Below are 20,351 nucleotides of genomic sequence, written 5' to 3'. Positions count from 1 at the left end.
GGTCAATCCGATGTCGGAATTTGATAATTTTTGTATGGTTGGACTCGTATCGGAACAGGTATTCAGATTTTGTAACTTTTGTCGAGTTCCGAGATGTGGGTCCCATGGGCTATTTTTGAGCTAAATTTCGGGTTTTTTTATAGAAAATTAGCATTTTCATATGGAATTGATTTCTATACCTCGTGTTGATTGTATCAAATTATTTTGACTAAGATTCGAGGCGTTCGGAAGCCGAATCATGAGGAAAAGGTTTATTGGATTAAAGAATTTGCTTGGATTGAGGTAAGTAACTCTTCTAATCTTGGAGTTGAGGGTATGAACCCTGAATATATGTATTTTGTGAATTGTTGGGAGGTGACGCACATGCTAGGTGACGGGCGTGCACTATAAAAATTATGACATAATTGTTTACGTGGAATTTTATAGTTAAATAACCTTGGTATTTTCCATGCAGTTTTGTGTGTTAAAGAAATTGAGCTGAAAAATATATTACAAATCATGTTGAGGCTATGTGCCGGTATTATTGGGACCTACAGAGGTCATATTGCTGTGAATTATTATGTTAAATTGAAAAGTCATACTCAGTCATATTCATTTCATTGCATATCATAACTCAGTTTTATGACTATATTTTGATGCATATAAATATTTTGGGCCGAATGCCCTATTTTACTAAAATGCCCGAGTGGCTTGATTTGTGAGGATGAGTGTGGATCGGGGCTGCCCGCCTGCAGCATACCTGAGTGAGGCCGAGGGCCTGATTTGAGAGGATGAGTGTGGATCGGGGCTGCCCGCCTGCAGCATAACTGAGTGATTTATGCCATGATTTGGCTTGATATAGCGCTTGGGATGAAGGATCCCCTCCGGAGTCTGTACACACCCCCAGTGAGCGCAGGTACCTACTGAGTGCGAGTGCCGAGTGCTGAGTGACTGGGAGGAATGAGTGATGGTGAGGTATGCCCTAGTGGCAAGAGTGATTGTGAGATATGCCCGAGTGGCATGAGTGACTGTGAGGTTTTTGCCCGAGGGGCTGTATATGAGTGATGTTCTGCCCGAGGGGCTGTTTATGATTTTTATCATTGAGTTGCATCGCATTGGCATGCACACATGACATACATGCATAGAGATGTATTTCCTCATGCTGTACAACATCACATCACTCATGAGTTTTCACACATTGTTGACAGATGAGCATAGTGATGCATTTGTTTTATACGGGTTATCCGGAAGGAAAATAAAACATCTTATTTATTATTGACAAGATTTTGGGAGAAATTTATTATTTTCAAACTATTTATATTATTGGAAACTTCGGCAAACGATTTGGGTTTTCACTGAGATATTTGGAAGGAAGAACTACAATTTTTGAAATCATTATTTGGCTGAGTATTTTATCCCTGAGTTATTTATGGTATTATTTATTTTATGTTGTTATGGATTGTTGTGTACTATTGGTTGTGGACCCGACCTTGGTAGAAGCTCGTCACTACTTTCAACCTACGGCTAGGTTTGTTACTTACTCAGTACATGTGGTCGGTTGTACTGATACTACACTTCTGCACATTGCGTGCAGATGTTGGCTGTTGTTGTTGCTGTGCTCGATGGTTGCGGGACTTGAAGATGTACCTGCGTTCCTGTTGTAGCTGCCTCTTGTTCAGGGTAGCCTTAGATTTATAAAAGCTCTGTTTATGTAATATTCAAACAGACTATGTATTTATTTCATTTCCGCTTTGTATACTCTATTCTTAGAAGCTCATGATTTGTACTACCAGTTCTTGGGGAGATGTATCAGTTTTAGATATTTTCTTTTAATTAATTTCATTGGAATTGGATAGTTGGAAATTGGCTTACCTAACAGGTTGGGTTAGGTGCCATCACGACTAGTGGGATTTTGGGTCGTGACAAGATGGTATCAGAGCTCTAGGTTCATAGGTTCTACAAGTCATGAGCAAGTGTCTAGTAGAGTCTTGCGGATCGGTATGATGACGTCCATACTTATCTTCGAGAGGCTACAAGGCATTTAGGATAATTTCCCATCTTTCTTTCCTTTTCCTGCAGAATTGATTCAGCTTGAAATATAACTCTTTGAATTCCTTCCACGTATTCGTATGAGCACATGAGCGCTCGGTATCAGCTGTGCATTGCCGGCTTATGATTCTATGAATAAGGTTCGAGGTGTGTATTTTGTGTTTTGGTGATGGGCCAATTTGGAGGACTTGAGGCAAAGTTTAGACCGCAGCTTAGGCTCGGTAGCTTCAGTTGTAACCTGTACATTTGGACTCATATGTCCGGTAATATCCCTATGAGTGAAAGTTGTGGCTCGATGAGCGGTGGAATGGCTTTGTGATGAGTATGATGTAAATGCAGGATGTGTTTAGACGATTTGAATTTGACGAGAAGTATTTCCTTGAAATATAAAGGAAAGGCCATTGGGTGCTTGTTTTTTCGAATTGATGTGGTGTACAGTCTCTAGTATGAATGTTTTGAAGGATCTTTCACATTGTTAAATTTTGGGGTAAAACTAAATTCTCACGTCTGGTTAATGAGTTTGGACTCAGATAGACTAAGTGATTGCATAGTAATTGTGAATGCGAAAGGGTATAACAAGATACCAGATTGAGGCTAAGTAGGTGGATTATCCCCTGCGGAGTAATCTACGTAGGAGTATTCCTTATGATGTGAGTAGAGAGTTTCTTTTCTACCGACGGGGTGTATGGGTGGAGATTTGAATCTGAATCTGATTGAGAAAGTTGACTTGTGTGTTAAGAGGATGAATACGAGCTTAGCAGATGATTGAGGTATTTTTATGGTTGGCATTGTATGAACTTGGGAAGAAGTTTCATTTGACTGACTGTGCCATTATGGCAGTAAGAGAGTATTGGTATTGTGATTTATGAAATATTTTAATCTATGGCTTTGAGCCAAGTGGGGGAGTCTGCTATTGACAATTTGATTTCATGGTTAGGTGTTAATTTTTAATTTTGGTCTGAGGCATACTTGTGAAATAGCTATGACTTGCAAAAGTTGAGATCGAGTATGACTCGAATAAGGAAATTCCTGAATAAGGATTATATTGCACGTATGAGTAAATGAAATTCACGGGATGAGTAAGTTGTTATTGGTGAATGATGTAGTACGCACGGAGTATGAATTTGATATATGGTGTTAAAGTAGAGTTACTTCTTTGAGTGTTGTGGTGCTAATGGGGAACGTGTATTTTGGCCCATTTGGGTGGTGCACTTAGATTTGAGCAAAGTGGGTGACTCCCGAGAAAATTTCAGTGGGTTTGAGAATTATATGTAGCAATTGAAAATATTTCCGGACTTGTGTATGGACAAAATCCGAGATTTGCGTTTGATGGTGCCTGGACTTGCAAAAATTCTATATGACTAAGGATTCTACATTTTTGTATAAGGAATGTAAGAACAACAATTTCAAATTCACATAAGGTATTCTCAAAGTGAGTGTTATAATTGTGATATTTTTGAAAGTGCTTAAGAAAAAGAAAAAAAAAATACAGTTGCTTATGGACTGTAGGGCGTTGTGGTTCTATGCTAAGGTTTGTAGGGTAAGTCGTGGTTAAAGATCATAGTAATTTAGCAAGAAGAAGTATCAATCTAAAGAAAAATTCGGAAGGGACCCGGAGAAAATATGACAACTGGGTAGTAGGTTGGATCAGTATGGTAATGGATATGATCGGTTCTTTGGGTGCTTGTGATGTGGGGGTTTTCTACAGGTGCTTTGTGGCAATACACCTGGACTTTGCGACCTACGTGGCTTGGTCGAGTTAGAGAAATTTAGTTTTAAGGGCTTAATTATATGCAAATGGATTCCAAAGTATTCTTGATGGTTTCTACCGGTGTGGAGAACTTGTTATATATTGTGATTTCCTCCTGGAAAGAAGCAAGAGAAAGGTTTCTAACTAAAAGGGTATGTAAATTATTGGTGACTCAAAGTTGATAATGGGATCTTTATGCTTGTCACATGATGGCATAATAGATGCGGTGAGTTGTATGGGATTAAGGTTGGCGTGTGCAAGGTCACGGTTTAGCCTTGAAAGGGAGGTCATAAATTCTTAGAGGCATGAACAATTTTCGATGTCTAGATGAATACTATTACTACTTGGTGTTGTATGAGAAGGGGGCGGATTTCAGAAGGCGCATGGTATTTTGACTTACGGATGTATAAATTGGTATTGCGATACTCACACTGTTGATAGAATGCTGATATTCAAATTTTGACAAGTGGCACGGAAGAATTTTTTTTAAAGTATTTCTCGTGGGATGATCTTGTATTAGAGAGGTGTTAGACATTCGGGCAGTGGAGATGGAATCAAATATGGTGATTCACGTGTTCTATAAATTTGGAGATTGGGAGTTCTCAATAGCGGATTGTTTCATGGTTATGGATTGTGAAGTGGTGGCCGGAGCTAGCCAGATGATAGAATGTGTTATGATTCAGTCATTATGGAGTTTCGGAAGAACTTTTATCTATTTATGGGTAACCCGAGTTGATTTGGCAGTCCATTGGTAGGCCCAATTAAGATGTGTATTCTATACCGAGTCGGAATGGTTGGCTCCATACTGCTATAGTTGAGGGATGTGTCATTCGGTTGATGTTGAGCTTATTCGTGTTCTGAGATGATCTGTGAATTGCTCATTTATGTTACGAGGAGTTGTGATTCATTGGTTATGTGCACAGATGGTGCGGTCCTATTTGAGTTTTATAGTGGAATTTGAGCGTGATGAGTATTTAGGTATTGCATGATCGATTGCGTAATGGTTATGTTCTTTCAGGTTTTGTGTGGCATTTTTGTCATTTGCCTCTCCGTGATTATTGATTTTGAGCAGGGTGGCTCGGGGTATATTATATGGACCAACGTTTGGATGGGAACACACATTACAGCAGAACTATATTAAGTATGAACCTTGTGTTAGAATCGGGTGATGGTTCTATGGTGTATGACAAAGGACTGCAACTATTTATCCAGCGAAAATATTCTACAGAAGGCAACTTTTATAAGTGAAAATCCTAAACTCTTTTTCTGTTCTTTTGATAACATCTTTTACAAGTCAAAGCTAAAGTCAATTGGGGCCTACTGTAAATAAACTCAGCCTCAAACTACTCTCTTTTTTTAATCTGGGATACATATGGATAATTCCTACTGGTGAAATTTGAAATTTATTGTACAATTAGGCACTACCCATATCATCTCCATATAAAATGTCAATTAGGAATCAAATTGTTGAGCATCTGAAAGATTAGTTATTTTTACTAACTAATTTCGACACTGCAAGTGAACCATTAATTGTGAAATCCCAAAATATTAAACAAAACTCTAACAACAAAGCGCCAAAACTCTGCTACTAAATGCATGTCATGATTAGAATAAACAATATAATTTAGTTGTGTTTAGTAATATAAGGTCATTGGACCTCGAATGGGTACTATCATGTTTGATTACGGTATGTTAGGTAGGATAATATTAAAAGTCGGCTAAAAAAAAAGCGATTATGGTTCTGGTTGGGCGAGAGAGCTCGGTGACTTGTTTATTTCGCGTGTTTCTTTTATTATCAATAGGGTACAAAGATTTTGGGATGAGGTTTGGCATGATATGAGGTTTTATACTAGTACTTGGTTGGTTGGAGTAATTACTATGATCGGGAATAGTGCTACGAGCAAGTGAGTTGTGTAATATGTTGGTTGATTATATCCAAGGTGATAGTTATAGCTCGATGCAACTTGTTTGGATTTATACGGTGTGTAAGTTTAAGACTTGTGTCTTGAAAGAAATTCTAAAGGTTGGAAATAAAATTCCAAGGTTTATGGGCTAGAGTTAAATTAATGAATTCAATTGGATTGTGTTGTTAAGCCTATATGGAATAGGGTGACGTGGGTTCACCCTCGGGTACGTGTGTGGTAAGATGGAACAGTGATTTGATGGCTTGGAAACAACTCTTAGCACGTTCGAGGACGAACGTATGTTTAAGTGGGGGAGAATGTAACGACCCGACTTGTCATTTTTTTTGAGTAATTACTCTTCTTTCAACTATTTGAAGTCTCGAATAACTTCCTACGAGGTATTATGACTTGTACACAAAATTTGAGTTCATTCCGGATTGATTTTCTATGTTTCGATGTCGATTCTTCAAGAATATGTGATATCACATCAAGCAAATGAGCTCCAAATTCAGTTTTGATTGAAATAGTAGATCCGTATTGAAATTACGGAGCCATAGCAAAAAGAATCGTTGAATTCGGACATCGTATGAGAAAGTTATGCCTATTTTCGTAACTGGAACGATTTTTCCGTCGCCGCGAGCGCCCAGGGTAGCGTGGGGCGCTAGCCCTGGCGCTGGAAATTTTTGGGTACTGGAAACTGCGCCATAGGCAGCGCCCCACGCTACCTGTGACGCCCGAAATATCTGAGGGTTTATAAAATGGGGTTTTTGACCATTTTTGACAAAAATAGAGTTGGGGAGCTCGGTTTAGGCGATTTTTGGGCGATTTTTATGGAAAAACATTGGGGTAAGTGTTCCTTATCCTATATTGATTATATTTCATGATTCCATATTCATTTACATCATGAATCCATGAATTTATGGAAGAAAAATCTAATTTTTGTAAAATCTTCCAAAAATGTAAAATGAAGATTTGAAGGTCAATCCGATGTCGGAATTTGATAATTTTTGTATGGTTGGACTCGTATCGGAACAGGTATTCAGATTTTGTAACTTTTATCGAGTTCCGAGATGTGGGCCCCATGGGCTATTTTTGAGCTAAATTTCGGGTTTTTATAGAAAATTAGCATTTTCATATGGAATTGATTTCTATACCTCGTGTTGATTGTATCAAATTATTTTGACTAAGATTCGAGGCGTTCGGAAGCCGAATCACGAGGAAAAGATTTATTGGATTAAAGAATTTGCTTGGATTGAGGTAAGTAACTCTTCTAATCTTGGAGTTGAGGGTATGAACCCTGAATATATGTATTTTGTGAATTGTTGGGAAGTGACGCACATGCTAGGTAACGGGCGTGTGGGCGTGCACTATAGAAATTGTGACATAATTATTTATGTGGAATGTTATAGTTAAATAACCTTGGTATTTTCCAGGCGGTTTTGTGTGTTAAAGAAATTGAGCTGAAAAGCATATTACAAATCATGTTGAGGCTATGTGCCGATATTATTGGGACCCACAGAGGTCATATTGCTATGAATTATTGTGTTAAATTGAAAAGTCATACTCAATCATATTCATTTCATTGCATATCATAACTCAGTTTTATGACTATATTTTGATGCATATAAATGTTTTGGGCCGAATGCCATGTTTTACTAAAATGCCCGAGTGGCTTGATTTGTGAGGATGAGTGTGGATCGGGGATGCCCGCCTGCAGCATACCTGAGTGAGGCCGAGGGCCTGATTTGTAAGGATGAGTGTGGATCGGGGCTGCCCGCCTGCAGCATACCTGAGTGAGGCCGAGGGCCTGATTTGTGAGGATGAGTGTGGATCGGGGCTGCCCGCCTGCAGCATAACTGAGTGATTTATGCCGTGATTTGGCTTGATATAGCGCTTGGGATGAAGGATCCCCTCCGGAGTCTGTACACACCCCCAGTGAGCGCAGGTACCTACTGAGTGCGAGTGCCGAGTGCTGAGTGACTGGGAGGAATGAGTGATGGTGAGGTATGCCCGAGTGGAAAGAGTGATTGTGAGGTATGCCCGAGTGGCATGAGTGACTGTGAGGTTTTTGCCCGAGGGGCTGTATATGAGTGATGTTCTGCCCGAGGGGCTGTTTATGATTTTTATCATTGAGTTGCATCGCATTGGCATGCACACATGACATACATGCATAGAGATGTATTTTCTCATACTGTACAACATCACATCACTCATGAGTTTTCACACATTGTTGACAGATGGGCATAGTGATGCATTTGTTTTACACGGGTTATCCGAAAGAAAATGAAACATCTTATTAATTATTTACAAGATTTTGGGAGAAATTTATTATTTTCAAACTATTTATATTATTGGAAACTTCGGCAAACGATTTGGGTTTTCACTGAGATATTTGGAAGGAAGAACTACAATTTTTGAAATTATTATTTGGCTGAGTATTTTATCCCTGAGTTATTTATGGTATTATTTGCTTTATGTTGTTATGGATTGTTGTGTACTATTGGTTGTGGACCCGACCTTGGTAGAAGCTCGTCACTACTTTCAACCTACGGCTAGGTTTGTTACTTACTCAGTACATGGGGTCGGTTGTACTGATACTACACTTCTGCACATTGCGTGCAGATGTTGGCTGTTGTTGTTGCTGTGCTCGATAGTTGCGGGACTTGAAGATGTACCTGCGTTCCTGTTGTAGCTGCCTCTTGTTCAGGGTAGCCTTAGATTTATAAAAGCTCTGTTTAGGTAATATTCAAACAGACTATGTATTTATTTCATTTCCGCTTTGTATACTCTATTCTTAGAATCTCATGATTTGTACTACCAGTTCTTGGGGAGATGTATCAGTTTTAGATATTTTCTTTTAATTAATTTCATTGGAATTGGATAGTTGGAAATTGGCTTACCTAACAGGTTGGGTTAGGTGCCATCACGACTAGTGGGATTTTGGGTCGTGATAAATGTAAATTAGCGGACAATATAATGAATTGGAAAAGACCATTTAGGGCTTCAATCAGTAAAAAAAATCTTGACTTTTAAATTTAATACATTTAAGTTCCTTTTTAAAACTTTTGAGTAATTATCAAGCTGACTTTTGAGAATTTGGGTATTATATGGACTTATTCAATAAATTTTGCTTTAATTTAAAAAAGTCTTTAGGGCTTATGTCTCACTAAAAAAACGCGCATTAAACGTCCGGGGCGTACGCCTCTTGAGACTTTCGCCCCACACCATCGTTTCAGGGCGTTTTTGGTGCGTCTCGCCCCGAAAACGCCTTTTAAAGCATTGGATGAGAGCAGTGGCAGAGTCAGAATTTTTGTTAAGGAGTGTCAAAATATATAAAAGTAAACATACTAGGAAATTAAGGGGAGTCAATACATAGTATATTTATATATAATTTATTTTTTTACCTATGATTGTTGTTGTGATACTAATATTGTCTCCTTTTTGTCATTTCGTCTTTTTATTTTTTTGAGTCGAGGGTCTTTCGGAAACAGCCTCTCTACTCCTTCGGGGTAGGGGTAAGGTCTGCGTACACACTACCCTCCCCAGACCCCATTACTGGAATTTTACTGGATCGTTGTTGTTGTTGTAATTTATTTTTTTACCTAGCTACACAATGTATTTTTCCGGCGAACCCTTCCTATAAGGTGGCTCCGCCACTTAATCTTTTACCTCCAAATTAATTGGGAAAACTAAAACCTTAGGAAAAGGAAAAGGAAAAGAGGTGGAGGGCATATTGCGTTGCTTGTGAATCAAGCTTGACCCCCAAGAAGAAGAATGAAAGTAGAGATATTTTGTGGGTCATAGGATGTGGACACTTCACCGACAGCTAATATGCGTGTAGTATGGGCTTGTACGCTAACCGTCTGCGTCTTGGGTTCTCAATTCTCAATTCTCAATTCTCATGTTGTATACGTATAGGACGGTGGCCCCCACCTAATCTCTGTTGCAAGCCCGGTGAAAGAAGAAGCCATTCCTTATCATCTCATCTCGATTAATCGGACTATCTCACCATATGAGAATCCGCTAGAAAATACATTTTACTCATAAAAGACTACCACTAGTTTTATGTGATATTAAGAACTAACTAAAGAAATTAGAATTAATCCCACTTTTTGTCCTTTTGTGCCTACTAGTCACTTTTTCTCATCTCTAATAAATAATCACTAACGTTATTTTCCCTAATTTTTTTATGTCAGCCCCAACCCCTCCTCCCTACTTCCATTGAAGTAAAACCGTTCCATTAGCATTGTCTTCCATTTCATATATGGATGCCATTGTAATGTAATAATGATCTCACTTAACAAGCAACTAGTAATAGAGAACACACTTCTTGAGTCAATACAATCTTCGTTGAGCAGATGATATATCTCGGAGACTTGCAATTAGTATCATTTCAATTTCCTAGAACTTTGCAAAGTGCAAGGTTTCTTTTTTTGGGAACTCACATGTATTAGTACATTTTTTAGTTAGACCATCAAAATCGACAAGCAATCCGACACAAAATCCACAAACATAGAGTAGGTGGGTCCTCCACTTCCCAATTATCTATCGCATTTGAAAATTCAAAGACCAAAAAAGATTGCAACAAACTATGCTAGAAAAAGATAATATATGCTGTACATGTCTTACTATTTTATAATTGCATGAGTAGATTGTCGCCATTGGCACATCTTATTGGGATAACAAATAAAAAAATATGCATCAAATGGCGTGACCTAATAAAATAAAACGGGAAAAAACTATGGGAGGTTAGAACTCAAATTCTAGCGGAGATAAAAATGTGAGGTGAAACTGGTTATCTTCTTAAATTTTGGTGGATTGAGTTTTGTAATGGTCGCGTTGGTGAATTGCTCGAATATCACTATAAAACATATATTATAAAAAATCAAGAATCTATCCTCAAAGAAGACCATCCTTTTTATCAGATTAATTCCTTTTCTTTTTAAGAAAATTAAAATCTACAGAGGCAAAGAAGCAAAGCATCTCTTACACCCCACCGCCTTGTATTTCTTTCCCCTGTAAGCATCTCAGCTTTCCTTAGCTTACAATTAAAAACTTACCATCTTCCCACCTTTTCTTTGAGGAAAAATACATTAAACTAATGTTTTATATCTCTTTTTTATTTAATGCAAATACATGCAGAAAAGTTTGGAATCTCTGCTTACTTTGAAACATCAATGTAGGTCAATTTCTTGCCACTTGTTTTGCATTTTCTGACCCAAATCCAATAAGCTGTACAAATATTCCCCCCCTCTCTCCCTCTCTCTCTCTCTCTCTCTCGTCCTTGAGTTCTTGGGATTTGCATGAGAAACTTGCTTTATACCTTTCAGCTTTGGCCTTAGCTTGCTTTAACTTTTAGTCTTTTACTGCTGCTTTTACAGTACAAACATATTCCCCCCAGCACATTATGACCGCCTTACAGTTCATACCATAATCTCCGTTCTCTCTAATTTCACATTCCCCTTTTTACCTTGATAGGAATTTGGGGTTTCAAATTCTTTGTATTTAAGAAAACTATTTACTCTTTCTGTTGTCAATGTTATAATGAGTATTTTAAGAGCTCCAAAAAATTCTTGGCAAGCAGTTATGACTGCTAATACAACCATTCCTAGTTACTGGCTTAATTGGAGGCTTTTGCTCTGTTCTATTTGGGTTTTAACATCAATGGTGTTTGCAGCTATCCTTGTAATTAAGTATGAAGGTCCGAAAAATGGAAGCAGTGAACATGAACCCCAGAAAGATTCCCCTGGCCTCTTGTATCAAGATGAAGTTTGGAGGCCATGTCTTAAAACTATACATCCTGTTTGGCTTCTTGCATTCAGAGTCTTTGCCTTCATTATTCTTCTTTTATTGCTAATCCTTAATGTTATTGCTGATGGAGGGGACATTTTTTACTATTACACACAGTAAGTAATTCAATTTCTTAAATAAATTGTAGGATATTGAATGTTGCTATCTAAGATTTCATACTCCATTTGCTATTGAACAGGTGGACATTCACATTGATTACTATTTATTTTGCGGTAAGTAAAGGAAACATCTTATTATACATTTTTCATCTTTTATATTATGTTGCTTATGTTACAATGTTTATTTATGTAGCTTGGATCTATTCTCTCAATGTATGGATGTTACCATCATCACAATAAAGTTGGTATTGATGGAACTAATAGTGAGAGGTTAGATGCTGAGTATGGTTCACAAGGATTGGCTACAATTAGAGAAACCTCCATTAGTTCAAATGCTGTAAAACATATGGGGAGAAATGCAGAACAGCCTTATTGCAAAACTGCTGACTTTTGGGGATATGTTTTTCAAATTATTTTCCAGGTATTTGAAGATAATAGGGATTTCACAATGTGATAATTCATATTGTTGTTTCAGTTCAATGAAATTTTTGCCTTTTTTTTTGTTGTTGCTAAAGTTTGTTCCTTTTTCTTGTTAAAGATGAATGCAGGGGCTGTAACGCTTACGGATTGTGTCTTCTGGTTCATACTTGTTCCATATCTGACCATTAAAGGCTACAAGTTAAATTTTGTAAGTAGGCTACACTACCTTAGTCAAGTTCTGCACATTACTGTTGGAAATCTTTCTTTGTTAATTTCTAAATGTTATGTCATCTATCTTGCAGTGGATTATAAATATGCATTCAGTCAATGTTATATTTCTACTTGGTGACACTGCTCTGAATTGCTTGGTAAGTTGCAGATTTTTCATTGATATATACCAATGTGATGTTCATATATTTGATTACTTATCTTAAGTCTCCCATTTCTATGCTATTTCAGCGGTTCCCTTGGTTTCGGATTGGATACTTCTTTTTATGGACAGCAGTTTATGTTATTTTCCAGTGGGCCGTTCATGCCTGCATCTCAATCTGGTAATAATAATGCTGTACCCCTATGTTGTTGCATTTCAATTATGTTTAATCAATCAATTAATTACTAGTTTGAACCAGGTGGCCCTATCCATTCCTTGATCTATCATCTGCATTAGCACCTTTGTGGTATGTACTTCCTATCATGTCCTGAACTATACAAAAAATCCTGAATTTGTTTTGGCAAATAAATTAGCAGATTTACTATTGATTCTTGGTGGTTTTTCTCTTTAATCAAGAAAATGAACTCCCTCATTGCTATTTTCAGGTACTTGTTGGTGGCATTTATGCACATACCATGCTATGGTATTTTTGTTTTGGTTATGAAGCTGAAACACCATTTGTTCTCTAAATGGTTTCCTCAGTCTTATCAGTGTGCGAGATGATACAACAACAACCACGCCCTAAATCCCAATTGGGGTCGGCTATATGAACTCCTCATTGGCCAAGACCAAATAAGAAATTTTCAGCTTTCAAGACGGCTGTACTAGGGAAAAAAAAAGAATCTACATATGGCAGAGAATACGACATCATCTCGTGTTTTGAACATTAAACTTGGATATTTGGTCCTTTTTCTGGAAGGAAGAAAGAAAAACAAAATCAAAAATTTTATGTAGCAAAGTAGCTGTGAATCCTTAGAAGTTCTGGTTTGCTAGATGTACATCTTGGGTAGCTATGGAAACAGAGATTTGTTGTTATAAGTTATTGTTGACCTCTTTCTTGCAATGTGTACAGATGATTGAAAATACATACAATATGAATTCTAAAGAACGTCGAGCATTATTTTTCCCTCTTTCTCTTTATCTACTTGATAATGTTCATTGATCTAACTTAAAATTTGAATCTGGTAAAGCTCAATGTGCGCTTTGTCAAATTAAACTGGTAAGACTCTACAAGTCTATTGTTTGATTGATATGAAACAATAGATTTTTCAAAATTTTATGTTATTTAAAAATTAACGCTTGAATTGCTAATTCATTCTTTAAATTTGGATGTCCCTCTGGGTCAGTAACTTGTGAATATCATCAGACTAGATGTTACAGGTTGCAATTTTCTAATTCAGGTGTAATAATAAAGAAAGAATACACCTGAAAATTTTCAAACTACTCCTTTCTTAGGATATAAGTAGTAAATCACCAAAAATACTGGTATTTCTAAAAGTAGTTTTGGCCTCTGGGTCACCTAAGATAAAGAACGCCAAGGGGCCAAATATACCACTTTATTTTCGAAAATGGTCTAAGAATACCCCTTGTTATATTATTCGATTATTTATACCCTTGCAGTCAAACTTTGGGTTCAAATATACCCATCATTTAAACGGAGGTACACGTGTCATCATTCTGTTGGTCAATTCTAAATATATCCTAATTAATTAAAAAGACTCATTACCCATATCCGAAAAGCAATTTTTTTTTTTGTAAAAACTGAAAAAAACTGAAATTATTTTTATTAAAAACTGAAAAAAACAAAAATATTTTCTTTTTCAGTTTTTACAAAAAACTGCTTTAGAAAAAACTGAAAAATATTTTCTAAAATAATATTTTTGTAAAAACTGAAACACAAAAGCTGAAAAGCAAATTTTTAAAGCAATTTTTTTTGTAAAAACTGGAAAAATACTGGAATTGTTTTAACTAAAAACTGAAAAAAAATGATTTTTTTTTTTTTTCCAGTTTTTACAAAAAAACTGCTTTAAAAAAAGTTGAAAAATATTTTCTAAAACAATGTTTTTGTAAAAACTGAAAAAAAACTGTAAAGCAATTTTCTAAAGCAATGTTTTTGTAAACACTGAAAAAACAAATATTTTCTTTTTTTTTTTCAGTTTTTAGTTAAAAATATTTCAGTTTTTCCAGTTTTTAATTGCTTTAGAAAATTATTTTTCAGTTTTTACAAAAATATTGTTTTAGAAAATATTTTTCAGTTTTTTTAAAGCCTGGAATTTTATTTTATTTTCGTTTTTTTCAGTTTTTAGTAAAAATAATTTCAGTTTTTTCCAGTTTTTACAAAAAAAAAATTACTTTTCGAGTATGGGTAATGAGTCTTTTTAATTAATTAGGAGATATTTAGAATTGACCAACGAGACGATTACACATGTCCCTCTATTTAAATGAGGGGTATATTTGCATCCAAAGTATGATTGTAAGGGTATAGATAACCCAATAGTATAACGAGAGGTATTCTTAGACCATTTTCGAGAGTAGAGTAATATATTTGGCCTTTTGCCCGATAAAGAATAGATGCCATAAAAAACATGTCTAACAGTAATAAAAGCTGTCTAAAGTGTCCACTCTCTACTGTTCAGATCTCAACTTTTTGGTGGGGCAATGACTTCATGCTGGAGAAGAAACTCAGTCCCAGTTAAAAGCTGGTTAAAGGGTGTGATAATGCGACTCATCATTTTTTTATGATTATATCATAAAGATTGAAAGAGGAAAATCATAGAAATAGCTCCTGGTCATAGATTTTGGATTTTTTTAAAAAAAAATAATTTAAAACATTATTTGTTCATAAAATACGATCATTTTTTGAAATAACAATTCAAGTTCCAAAAGCCGGTTTAGGACCGTTTTTGGGTGAATTCTTTTCTGTCAATCACAAAACTTGAATATTTTTTTAAATAAAATACATGTCCAAACACAACTTCAATTTCCAAAAATTATTTTTCAACACAACTTCAAAACTCCTTTCAAATTTCAATCAAATCTATATCCGAACGCTAGCATTGTTTCTGCGGAATTATTTCAAATGGGATACGGAATTCTGGCTTTTATCTTTTGAAAAAGTCCAATTGGCTCTTGGCTTTCATGTTTTAACAGGTCCCATTTGCCCTTTTAATTTACGAAAGGACTGGATTTGAACATACTCCTGTGTTTCAATTTTGTTTCAATTTAGATGAGATTATTTGACTCGACACGGAGTTTAAGAAAAAGATTAAGACTTTTAAAACTTGTGATTTTAAAAGTTTAAGGGGTAAAAGTTTTGTGGGGCCATGATATTTGTGTGGTTATAAAAATTTCTCATTAAGAGTAAAATGGGTAAAATGAAGAGTTTAAAGTTGAATTATTTTTAATTTAGAAATGTGTCATTTATTTTGGAACAAACTAAAAAGGAAAGTACCTCATCTAATTTGAAACGGAAGGAGTAACTCCCAATACCTCTATTTACCCTAAAAAAATATATAACAATTAAATTTGTATGTGATTTTAAGGATACGCGGATTAATTCAATACAAACGATAAATTGCGTTAGATTAAACAGATAAAGGACATAATAGATTGTCAAACCACTGGGGGGGGAGTGATTCTGGACTCAATAATAGCCTTAATGAGATGCCTGCCCTCGATCCCGGACTCACAATAACGAAGCACTCATGAACAAGAGTAAGAACTTTGAATAACAGAAAAAATAAGAGTATATTACCTTGATATGCGTGTTATAATGTCCCTAATGAATAATGAGACCCCCTTTATATAGTATGGGAGTTTTACTCTAAGTACAATTTCATAAAAGGTAAAAATCTTGTGTTTAACTAATCACCGGTTCTCTGCCGATACGTGCCGAGATCCACGTTGTGATATCCGGCTAGTCGCGGACATCACAATCTTTTATTGGTCGTGCTCGATTATCTAGTAATGCTCTCCGAGGCTTTGAGATTCGAACCGAACCTGGGGGTCACGGCCCCGATACTCCTGAGGGCGAGTGGTTCCTTGCCTCAATTCCGGTTCTTTGCCTTTATATTTCTTGCTCCGTTCACTTCATCAGAAATTGAGGCGTCCCACGAGCTCGGTTTCACCCTTATACAGATAGTCCTCTCGTTTCTCGGAGAGTAAGTTCACGGAAACGAAGAGAAACGATATGAGCACCTCGATTCCTTTTTCAATACGTCGTGATAGAAATGACAAAGAATCCAAAACGTTCTGTCAGTCGCGTCATAATGACTTCAAACGCGTGTCGTCCATCGACAGACCGTCTCCGGACACAAAACGGCGCGAAGCCTCTATAAATACTCCCTTCATTCGTTCAATTTTTACTTTACCAAGTTTCTACCTTCGTACCTTCAGGATATCACTGCCTCTCTTCATACCCCATCATTTTTAACTTCGTTTTTCAAGATTTTTCAGCAAATTGCAAGTTTTTATTTATCTTCTACCCAAACCAGTGCGTTTGATTTTTTCAGCAAACTTTTACCCTTCATCTCCTAATCTTCTTTCTCACTTCTTCAAACCTTTTTCCAGATAATAATGACGAAAACTTCCAAGACTGTTCCCCAAAAAGTTGCTTCTTCTTCTTCATGGCTGACCACCAAAGTCGAGGAGACCGCTCCCGATGTGGTTGACCTAGATAGGTCCGCTCCGGGTACGGCTACCGATGAACCGACAACTGAGCCTCCCTTGAAAATGTTCGTCCCCGGGGGGTGTTCGGTCGCAGATGACATTAAGGTCGAAATGCCCTCATCGGTGCAAGGCCGATGCGAGGCGATATCTAGGTACATTTGCTCCATCAACGAGGCCGCCCTTCCTGCGGTTCGTAAGAACTGCGGCTGGGCGGATAAGGACATAATAATCCCTGGACCCGATGACGACATTACTACTCATGTTGAGGGGTATCTGAGTATTTACACTTACCCCTTTACACTAGGCGCGGTGGACCCGGTTATTCTAGACTTCTGTAGGAGGTATGAAGTGTGCCTCGGTCAGATCCACCCATCGTTATGGAGGATCGTAATCCTCCTTTGGTTTTTTGTGAACAAAATCGACTCCTGCTTGTTCACCATCGATCATCTACTCCGCATGTACAATCCCCGAATCTTCTGGGGGGGACTAATAAAACTCATACGCCGGGCTAGCAAAGCCCCACTTTCAAGCATCGACGAGAATCGGGATCGGGGCTGGCAGGGATGTTTTGTTCGGGTGAGGACCGCAGACTTATTCCCTGCCGAGTTCAGGCTATTCCCCGAGAAGTGAAATATATCACGTAAGCATAACTTTCTTTTAAATGTTGATTTTATTTTATCTCCTTTTCTCTCATCGGTATTTGCTGTGATGCAGCCCTTGCTCGAGTCCCAAACGCCATTCCTCGGCTCAAGGAGTGGATCGAGGGCATTTGCTCGCAGATGCCTTATTCTGAGCGCTCATGGCGCGAGCTCTCGAAGGGCCGTTGGGAGGCTTGTTCTCATGGTAAGATCTCTTTCCCGAATAAGTAACATTAGGCTCCCCTTTTAGCATCACATTCTCATTTCCTTTCTGTTCTTTTCGCAGGCTTGCCTAAAACCATTGAGCTTATGCCTTCAGTAGGGGATGAGAACTTGTCCGTTGATCCCTCCGCCTCGGGACAACTCGGGGCTGCTGCCGGAGAGAAGAAGAAAAGGAAGTCTCCGAGTTCCCCAAGCTCGGAGAAGAAGAAGCCAATGAGAAGATTGGCCCACAAGCCAAAAGAGAGTTCTGGCTCTCGAGCACCTGACTCGGACTCGCTTTATCGGCTCAGGGATGAGCCCGGGGAGGATGATATTCTTGTGGACCGTAGACCGATCTCCCCCGAAGAGCGATGGTTGTTGAACATGAGATTCATGAGGCCAATCTCCCTCAAATTAGGGAGGTTGATGAGGAGATCGGAGCCGAGACTTTCCGGGATACCGGCCATGCCCGAAAAGAGGCACCCAGTGTAATAGATATTTAGGTTCGCCTTCTTATACCGAGTCCATGCTCGAAGAGGCTCGAACGACGAATGAGCGATCCAACATAGGGGCTCATGGTGTTGATGATCCCCTCCGTTCCTTTTTTAAAGGTGTGGACTCAACCTCCTTGGAAGACTTCTCTGGGTTGGGTGATTTGGAGGTGCCGAGGAAAAACCCATCTTCGGAGGTCGGTGGGCTGAACTCGAGCCCAAAATTAATCAATCGATTCCCCTCCCCGAGCATGGATCCCGGCCGAAAGTGGTCAATAATCATCACTGTCCCAGAGGATACCCGGGTTCTTTCCTCCCCAGTTGGAGTAGCTAGCTACCTCCAGTGCCTGGTAACCGAAGAAGACTAGGCAAAAATGAACGAGGTGGATACGCCCTTGTTCAATGAAGTACAGCAGGCGCTGAACCGGGTAAGGCATCATTACACTCTTTCATCTTCGGATTTAGTTTTTGATATCTCTCATGCCTTTTCTTTTTTATATTTTTTGTTGGCCTCGGTACTTCATCATGAAAGTTTTCTCTGGTAATGGGCTGAGGTTAAACAGCTCGAAGCTGAGGTCAAGGTGTATGCTCAGAAGAGGGACATGTATAAGCTTCTCAGCGAGCAACGTTATGAAGAAGTCAAGAGTCTCCAGGCTGAGTTGGATACAGCTCAGAAGGAGCATGCCGACCTGGTGGAACAGGTAAAGATTTTTGAAGTTAGTGATGACGAGTTAGACATGGTGACTAACGGACAAACCTCGCAGGTCTAGCAGAAGGTTAATAGGATCAACCAACTCCGAGCTGAGATGAACGGGGTCAAGGCCATGGCCGAAGGGTGGAAAGGAAAATAGACCGATTGGCTATGAAGTAGGAGACTGCCCCGGAGTAGCTGGCATCGGTGGAGGTCCAACTCCGAGTGGCGAGTGAGAAAGCCGAATCACGGGCTCAATGAACCAAAGACCTCCAGTCTCAACTAGGCTCGGCCATTGTGATGTGTGGCTATAATTCCATAGTTTCGTACATTATGTGCCTTGCATTTTACATACTTTAATGATAAATTACACTTTATTTGTGCATAATGGAGTCTATTTTATGAGTAGGTGAATTGGAGATGAAAGTAGAGCAAAAGGGATACTTAAACGTTGAAAGTGTGCCCAAGAACAGTGAAAAGGAGAGACTAGGCTTTAGCCTGGCGAGGCCAGCCTAAGGCCAGGCTGAACCAGGCTTTAGCCTGGCGAGGCCAGCCAAATTCCAGGCATTAGGCTAGCGACGCCAGGCCTAACGCCAGGTCCAATCCGAGTTTTGAAGACTTAATTCGTTACAGATTTGACTAGGACCCGGCCCACACGTTTAGGATTTCTTCTACACATATAAATAAACCTAAAACACCACTTGGAAGGGGTATTTCAGCATCCATGTTTTTGGGCAGCCAAAGGCAAGGAGAACTGGTAGAATCACCTCTTGGGAGTTAGAATATTCTATTTCTACATCTTTTCATCTTTACTCTGTATTTTAATTATGCAAAATATTTGGGATATTATTACTATGAGTATGAGTAGCTAACTTCTTAATCTAGGATTTTGATTGAACTTATTGAAGGAAGATTTTCTTGTTATGTTAATATAGATTTGCCGTAGTATTTTCTCTATTTGTTCAACTATATTATTCTTGTGGTTGATTGAAGGCCCCTCAATTAGCTGTGCCTATTTAGTATGTATTACTCGGGAGAGAGTACATATTTAGGTAGTTGTTGAACAACATCACTCTTAAATGTATATGAGGGATCAATACGGAGGTTTAAAGATGGGTTTAGGGATAACGAAACCTTGATGCGATCTGAGTGAGATGTACTTAATGCCAGCTAGCGTAATTCGGGAGAATATGCCTAGTAAATTGTGGTAATTACTCGAGAAAGAGTTACGACATTTCGAGTGCTCATGGTCGATAGAGAAGACTTAGGCAAATTTATAGGAAATGTAGCGGAAAGGATTTTGACAATAGGGGAAATCACAACTCTAGACCTCCTTAGTCTTGTATAGAATTTCATCCATGTTAGTTGATAATTTTACTGCTTTATAATATTTGCTAGTTAATTAGTAGAAATAAAAATCAAATCTTTATAACTAAAAAA

The 20,351-nt window shown here is 38.1% G+C and overlaps 1 protein-coding gene across 1 annotated transcript; it reads left to right on the top strand.

The window, feature by feature from the left end:
- Positions 1–10,771: 10,771 nt before the first annotated feature.
- Positions 10,772–13,348, top strand: LOC104085302 (uncharacterized). Its single transcript, XM_009589300.4, has 8 exons — positions 10,772–11,588; positions 11,672–11,705; positions 11,785–12,012; positions 12,130–12,219; positions 12,314–12,379; positions 12,471–12,562; positions 12,641–12,688; positions 12,828–13,348. The coding sequence occupies exons 1-8, from the start codon at positions 11,227–11,229 to the stop codon at positions 12,943–12,945; spliced, it is 1,038 nt and encodes a 345-aa protein (XP_009587595.1). The 5' UTR covers positions 10,772–11,226; the 3' UTR covers positions 12,946–13,348.
- The last annotated feature ends 7,003 nt before the right edge of the window (positions 13,349–20,351 follow it).

This window comes from Nicotiana tomentosiformis, chromosome 6 (assembly GCF_000390325.3).
Source record: "Nicotiana tomentosiformis chromosome 6, ASM39032v3, whole genome shotgun sequence".
Lineage (NCBI taxonomy): Eukaryota > Viridiplantae > Streptophyta > Magnoliopsida > Solanales > Solanaceae > Nicotiana > Nicotiana tomentosiformis.
This window is presented reverse-complemented; position numbering and strand designations above follow the sequence as displayed.